This window comes from Squalius cephalus (assembly GCF_949319135.1).
Source record: "Squalius cephalus genome assembly, chromosome: 4".
Lineage (NCBI taxonomy): Eukaryota > Metazoa > Chordata > Actinopteri > Cypriniformes > Leuciscidae > Squalius > Squalius cephalus.
In genome coordinates, this window is record NC_137125.1 from 53,056,016 (window position 1) to 53,064,479 (window position 8,464).

At 41.7% G+C, this 8,464-nt stretch overlaps 1 protein-coding gene across 1 annotated transcript in view; it reads left to right on the forward strand.

The window, feature by feature from the left end:
- The window catches only part of LOC307157984 (protein bicaudal D homolog 1), a 49,141-nt gene that overhangs the window by 14,468 nt on the left and 26,209 nt on the right, over positions 1-8,464 (forward strand). Inside the window, exons 5-6 of the mRNA XM_079870085.1 lie at positions 1,626-2,738; positions 4,669-4,820. Of these exons, the coding sequence (XP_079726211.1) occupies positions 1,626-2,738; positions 4,669-4,820 (1,265 nt within the window). The remainder of the gene's footprint in view (positions 1-1,625; positions 2,739-4,668; positions 4,821-8,464) is intronic.

Genomic DNA, 8,464 nt, shown 5'->3' on the forward strand with positions numbered 1-8,464 from the left:
GAAAATTCAGCTTTGATCACAGGAATAAATTACACTTTACTATATATTCACATATAAAAAAAGCTGTTTTAAATTGTAATAATATTTCACAATATTCTTTTTTTGTTGTATTTTTAATCAAACAAATGCAGCCTTGGTGAGCAGAAGAGACTTCTTTTAAAAACATTAAAAATCTCACCAATCCAAAACTTTTGACCGGTAGTTTATGTCCGATTAGGTGTTTTTGAATATTTTAAAATCATGTTCCTAAATAGTGAGAAACGACTGCTGCATTGGTTTAGGCGTTGTTCTGTTTACAAAGGGATGCTGCAGTGTCTGGGATGAAATATGAGACCCCCATATGCACTAATGGGCCATGCTGCTGGCTTATTTATATCCTTCCCATCACAAGAGTCACTGTTCTTATAGTGCAAGTTCATTTGAGTCATATGCATCCATGTTAAACACTGACTATGTATTAAACGTGGACTTAAATTCAATGTGACAAATGGCCATAGGGAACACTTTCTAGTGAAAATATCATTATTCCAGTAGATAATAGCAAATCAAAGTCAGAAAGGAAATCACTTTAATATCACCGCTGTTTCTTCTAGATAGCAGTGAGATTAAATGGAAATTGCTATTCAAATGTTTTTTTCCCTGAGACAAATAATCTCGTTCTTGTCTCAGAAGAGCTCTCAATATGTGCTCAGATATTCTCATTCAAAAGCATTTTTTTCCAAGATCAAACTATTCAAGTCCTGCTGGGATACCTAGTTTGTATTTACTAGTCGGGAAGTTGTGTGTTCAAATCACTTAAGTCAGAGCAAGATGCATATTCTACAAAAAATACAGTTTATTAACTCTAATTCTAAAGAATTATGAATAAATAATGTGCATCAGGTGTGGTTTTGTGCTTTTATTCAATTTATGAAGGTGCTGCCAGCTGAATTGTTATATATTCTATCGTAATTGTACAATACTATCATATTTTATACATGCAACTTGGCTAGTTTTACATTTCAACAAATTAACCATTAACTACTGAAGCTGCATCCATTGTGTCCACCATTATTCCTCAATCTGAAAAAACGAGTCTCAAAGAAAATCCCAAGTGATAATTACGACATTGTGGTGCCGTTTAACTCGTAAATACGATCTTTCTGTCATGACTTCAATGCACCATATTATTAAATGCATTAGATTAATTTAGAATATTTCTATTAAGAAAAATCAGTCTCTGAGCAATAAAAGGTTAACTTCAAATGAAACAAGAATTTTGAAACTGGCTTTTATCCAATGTTCAGATTTCCGTTCTGGAAATGCATGCAATTAAGTGCATATTTAAAAAGTTAATGCCTCATTTCCATATTTAACCATAAAATTTCAGAAAACTTGTAATACAAAACAATTGTCTTAATGTACTTTGATTAATCAGCTGTGGAAAGCATGGTGATATCTATCATTTTTTCAGCTAAATCAGCTGCTGGCGAGTTGAATCAGGTGTGTTAGATAAGAGAGACATCCAAAATGTACAGTGGTCCCCAGGACAGGTTTGAGAAGCACTGATTTAGACCAGGACTAACCAGTTTAAACCAGTCTGACCAGTAGGTAAATTCAATAGTTGGCTTGTTTATGTGCCGCAGGTGGAACGGGAAAAAGCATCTTTGCTCATCAGCTTGCAAGAATCACAGGCTTTGCTCCGCCACACGCAGGCGGCGCTAACAGAGCAGCACGAGAGGGCCAGTCGCTTGGGCGAACGCTTTCGAAAACTTCGCCGCCGCAAGGAAAACAGTGAGGAAAAGGAGGACGAAGAAGAAGAGACAACGTGCGTCTCCGGTGGCCAGGAGGGGCCGAGTCTCGAGTTGCTGCAGTGTAAGTACAGGGTGGCCGTGACAGAGGTGGTCGGCCTGAAGGCGGAGCTTAAAGAGGTGAAGGATAGATATAATGAGTGCGTGGAGGCGGGAGCGCGGGCCGAGGAACAGAAGAAGGTGCAGCTTCAGGCGCTCGAGATGCAAGTGGTGAAGCTTGAGCGCAGTTGCAGGGAAGGCCGGGAGAAGTCGGTGAATCTGGAACGCGAGCTGCAGGCAGCCAATAACACGGCGTTAGAGACGCACGGGATTCTGGGAACCGCCCAAGATGAGCTAGCGACATTCAGCGAGGAGTTAGCGCAACTTTACCACCACGTCTGCCTGTGCAACAATGAGACACCCAACCGCGTTACGCTGGACTACTACCGGCAGGGCAGGACCCCGACGCGCATTTCCACCGCTGGCCTCAAGGGGCAGGACGACCACCGGGTGCTTTTGACCCCGCGACTCGCACGCCGCTTAGCGGCGATTAATGCTGCAACATCCGCAGAGTCGCGTAGCCCGTCTGACTCGCCATCCAAAGAACCTCTCACTGCTGAGCAGAGCCCGATCCGCACGCCATTGGGTTCGCCCGTCGTTAGTGCCTCTTCCTCGTCATCATCGTCATCCCCAGCGCCCGAGTCGTCCACGGTATCCGATCTCCGCCGCGAACCAACTAACATCCACCATCTCAACGCTATCATCCGCGATCAGATCAAGCACTTGCAGAAGGCGGTGGACCGCTCGCTCATGCTGTCCCGCCAGAGAGCGGCCGCTAGTGAACTCGCCCCGCTAATGGATAAGGACAAAGAGGCTTGCATGGAGGAGATTCTCAAACTCAAGTCCCTCCTGAGCACAAAGAGGGAGCAGATCGCAACCTTGCGTCTTGTGCTGAAAGCCAACAAACAGGTAGGCTAATGAGCTCTATTTATTACCCTGCATCCTATTGATTGCCATGAGGCCTGAGAGTATTGAACCATGGGAGTCCTTACATTGACTGAGATTTGCTTTGTAGCTTCCATGTTTCTTATTAAAACTGCTACATTTCTGCATGGGTCTCTGTCTTTCGGCTGCTTATCAAGATTTGTAACTATTGGCATAAAATCTGGTCCACTTTGCAGCTTATTCTACCCAGTTTACTTCTCATTAATGTTGCTGTGTAGCTTCTACGCTTCTTTTTAAAACTGTTACGTTCCCACATGGGTCGCTATCTTCCCACTTTGCAACTTACTCCAGCCAAGAACTGTTCACTTAGGCCCTTTTCGGACGGGATTAGTTTAACATGTAGAGGTGGGGTAAAGTAATTATTACCCAAGCTTCCCTGTGATTTTAGTCCCGTCCGAATGTGCATCTCAGTGATCATTACGGACAATACCAGTAAAGATTACGCCGACTTTTACCTTCAGTAAAAAGGTCCGGAAAAATGACCTCAGGTAATACTGATCTCGTGCGAATAGACCCGCTGTAAATATGTACGTAAATTTCCCGTCATTTCCTTTTTAAAAGTAGTATGGAGTAAAAGAGGCGCTTGAAAAAGCATCAGTTGCGTTCTAGACGCTGGGACGAGTCTGTGGCAAAACTCACCACACACACCATTCAGATCAGAGAGAAGATCGACAGCACTTGTTAGAGGCACGAAACTTCTTTTAGCGTTAGGTAAGTGCCTATTACCAACACAGTCCAATCTGAAGTTAATTAATACATCGTTCGACCGGACATAACTGTTTTATATATATAAATATAGGTTATATGTGTTTGCGCACGTGATATCAGGAAGTAACGTAATACACACATGACATGAGAGTGACGGCGATGCACAAATCGAGTTACTCTCCCACTTCTGCTAGTTTTACTTAGATTTCTTATCCCGTGTGAATTGGCCTTTAATATTACAGACGTCCTGTGGTAAAAACCTACCCTTGTAAAACTAATCCTGTCCGAATAGTGCTTTAGACAGGAATAGACTCGATTGTCAAATGATTTAACAACCAGAGTTTGTTTTAAGGGCTTTTTTTTTACGTGTTGTGCGTTTTTACACTTTTTAAGTGGTCTTGGGCTGATAAAACACCCCAAATGCTCTAAAAGGACCCACAAATGAACTGAACTCAACCACCTCACCTTTTGTGGTTTGATTCATTCCCACTTACACAAGTGCCTCAAACCAAACTGAATACCTTTCAAAAATTGTATGCCGCTAATCTGGCAAACGTCGGCAAATCTAGCGATTAGTTCTTTCTCAAAAGCTCCGATACGTCGTAAACATGACGTTTAAGGCGGACTGGTGCACCCCGACTGAGCCGCTTGATTAATATCTAGTAAAATGAAATGTTGATGAAAAGGGACTGTTCTGTCTGACACATCATTTCTTTCTCCTTGTTGGCCTCTGTGTGATATAAAGCATGTTGCATGACCCTTCCAGGCCAAGAGATGATTAATGGACATCACGATTTATAGATCCCACACCAGAGAGAAAGTGCTGTGCTATATGGGTCAGCAAAGTGATTACCACATCCATTACTATGTGCAAAACAAGGAGTTCTGAGTTACTCAAATGACAAGCGTTCACTTGAATGAACAGTTCATGTTAAATGAAGTTCAGTAGAGTTAGATTATGAACTCAAGAAAATATTTACCCAAGTGGGCTTTCTAAATCAAAGCAATTACCTTCTAAATATACCCCATAAATCAAAATTAACATTGGGATTTTTAAGTCTTGCATCCTTGGTCGTAATGAATAATATATGTGGTCTATATTATATCAGTAGTGGTTTATTAACTTATTGGCAGAACCCGTTTTTCAGACTCAGTGTTGGTTGTGATGCTCACGTGTGTTTCACAGACGGCTGAGGGGGCTCTGGCCAACCTGAAGAGTAAATACGAGAACGAGAAGACCATGGTGACGGAGACCATGATGAAGCTGAGGAACGAGCTGAAGGCGCTGAAAGAAGACGCAGCCACCTTCTCTTCCCTCAGAGCCATGTTCGCCACACGGTGAGAAAACACACCATAACACTATAACCAAACTGACTATAATCAGAGCCCGTCTACGGAGAGCCTGGCCACTCCCTATTAAGTCCTATCGTACCGAATTTTGGTTGTAGTTCCACCAGAGCTCCACTGGGGGCGATCGCCCATGAGTGCAAAATGAATGGGAGTCTATGGGGCTAGACGGCTAAATTAGTCTCTTTCACCCGATTGCCGTTGAGAAATCTCAGATTTGAGTGTAGGTTTTGCAAGTTCAACATGGGTTATAGGTCGAAAGTTGAATGAACGAGTACTTATGTCCTTTCGATTTCTTACAGGTTGAGTTGTTGTTGCCCATAACACGCTAGCATTCTGCTAATGAACGCTGATTGGTCAGTGAAGGACTGATTACGACCATGGCATCGTGTGTGTGTGTGTATTTTCGGCGTGGTCTTTTAAAACAACAAAACAAAAACTCTTCTAGCACGTGTATTTACCTGTGTCAGCTGTGTTGTCGATGCCTCGAGAGAAAAGAAAGTGCAGAGCACGAAAGCACCAAAGTGACTGAAGGATTGCCGTAAAGCAGTATCTCTGGTCGTACGATGTGTATGACGTCATTGACATTTTAAAAGACTTTTTAAAGCAAATGAAAGTGTGCTTAAGTGACTCTAAAAAATCTAACACCCAGCAATGTGTAATTTCTTTGCATCTCCTTTCGAATACAACATTCAAATTACTAGACAAAAAATGATATCCTGAGAAAAGTGGATTTTGAGGGGTATAGCGCCATAGACCTCCATTCATTCTGCACTCGTCCTGTGAGCGCCCTCATATGGAGCCAGAGTGGAACTGCAACCAGTTCAGAAGCCGGAAGTTCACTGAGAGTGGAAGTTCTCCCCTTATTAAACATTCTCTGGTATAATGAAGCGGTGAGAAGAAATATCTTTTTTGAAGGGCACCTATAATGCAAAGTTCGCTTTTATATAGAGGGTATGCGTGTGACGTCACGGTCGGCTGGAGTGACTGCGGTTGCACACACTGAGTGGCAAAAAGACTGAGCATTGTGAATGCCGCGAAAAACACACAAAACACACGCTTTGAGATTGACTGTACAACTAGATTTTACAAGAAACCTGAGGTATATGTTTACAGACTGCCGAAAGCTACAGAACTGGGAAGCAAATGGATCGCTGCAATTCATAGAAACAACTGGACTCCAAGCAGCAAAAGGTGGATTTGCAGTTATCATTTTGTGTTAATATGCCGAATTTAGGGGTAAAATCACACCCTATATATTGTATTGTTATATATTGTATTGACAACTCATCAAATTAAATATTTACCATCGTATACTCTGCATAATTAGATGTTTTTAGATAAACACTGACAAAAAACTATACAAGTTTTAGGGCTGGACGATATGATGATATATATAACATTGATATGAATGATCACATGGATTTAGACCTTTATATACACTCACCTAAAGGATTATTAGGAACACATGTTCAATTTCTCATTAATGCAATTATCTAATCAACCAATCACATGGCAGTTGCTTCAATGCATTTAGGGGTGTGGTCCTGGTCAAGACAATCTCCTGAACTCCAAACTGAATGTCAGAATGGGAAAGAAAGGTGATTTAAGCAATTTTGAGCGTGGCATGTTTGTTGGTGCCAGACGGGCCGGTCTGAGTGTTTCACAATCTGCTCAGTTACTGGGATTTTCACGCACAACCATTTCTATGGTTTACAAAGAATGGTGTGAAAAGGGAAAAACATCCAGTATGCGGCAGTCCTGTGGGCGAAAATGCCTTGTTGATGGCTAGAGGTCAGAGGAGAATGGGCCGACTGATTCAAGCTGATAGAAGAGCAACTTTAACTGAAATAACCACTCGTTACAACCGAGGTATGCAGCAAAGCATTTGTGAAGCCACAACACGCACAACCTTGAGGCGGATGGGCTACAACAGCAGAAGACCCCACCGGGTACCACTCATCTCCACTACAAATAGGAAAAAGAGGCTACAATTTGCACGAGCTCACCAAAATTGGACAGTTGAAGACTGGAAAAATGTTGCCTGGTCTGATGAGTCTCGATTTCTGTTGAGACATTCAGATGGTAGAGTCAGAATTTGGCGTAAACAGAATGAGAACATGGATCCATCATGCCTTGTTACCACTGTGCAGGCTGGTGGTGGTGGTGTAATGGTGTGGGGGATGTTTTCTTGGCACACTTTAGGCCCCTTAGTGCCAATTGGGCATCGTTTAAATGCCACGGCCTACCTGAGCATTGTTTCTGACCATGTCCATCCCTTTATGACCACCATGTACCCATCCTCTGATGGCTACTTCCAGCAGGATAATGCACCATGTCACAAAGCTCGAATCATTTCAAATTGGTTTCTTGAACATGACAATGAGTTCACTGTACTAAAATGGCCCCCACAGTCACCAGATCTCAACCCAATAGAGCATCTTTGGGATGTGGTGGAACGGGAGCTTCGTGCCCTGGATGTGCATCCCACAAATCTCCATCAACTGCAAGATGCTATCCTATCAATATGGGCCAACATTTCTAAAGAACGCTTTCAGCACCTTGTTGAATCAATGCCACGTAGAATTAAGGCAGTTCTGAAGGCGAAAGGGGGTCAAACACAGTATTAGTATGGTGTTCCTAATAATCCTTTAGGTGAGTGTAAAGCGTTCACAGGCAAATTTGCTTTATGTATTTCCCCGGCGTCGAAATCAGGCTCATATAAATGTCAGGAAACACGATTCCTGGCTGCATGTCAGTATCCATGATCACTGGATCTTTGGTAAGTTGTAAAGAACACTATATCGAGTCCAACCTTTAGTTTAAACTGATAATCGTTTGTTTTACTCATGTTTTCGCAGTTTATCCTATTAAATCCAGTCACGCAGCAGCTCTTCTGCCACTCAGTCCGGCTGAGGGAGTGTGTTCCCACGGGAAAGTGACATCAATGCATTCCCTCTATTGTTTTTGTACATATTTATGTGTCCGCAGTGTGTGTAAACAACCACCTTATTGTGCATTATTACACAGTCTGTCATGTTTATCTCCTCGCCAGAGCGTTTAACAGCAGCATTTAAGTAAGAAATGTATTCTTATTAAAGCCACTAAAGTTATTCAGTCAAGAGCAGTGAGTGATTTTCTGTTTTTCTGTTGTTGTTTGATTTATATTGACAGCAGGAGGTACTGTATATTACACTGATTAATACACAGATCTAATATACACATGTGCTTTCTTTCCCTGCTGTTTACGTTCACAGACATTAATGACAGATATAACTGTGTTTTGACATAATTTTGTGTGTATTTTACAGTTTAAGGACAATTTAGACAGTTTAAGCGCAATACATGAAAGAGTAGCAGGGGTCTCCAACCTTTTTTCATTAGAGAGCTACTTTTTAAAAATGAAAGTGGCCGAGAGCTACTCAATGTTATACAATACTTAAATCTCTTAAATTATGTCTCATAACTCTCATATTAACAACTATCCAAACAGTTTTAGACCTAAAAGAGTTTTTGTAGGCCTATATATGTTACCCTTAAATGTCAGAGATAAAAAAAAATATATATAGAAAATTGTACTTTGCATATTATACTCTAAAAACACATTATTATTGTTGATTTTATAGTTCATCATA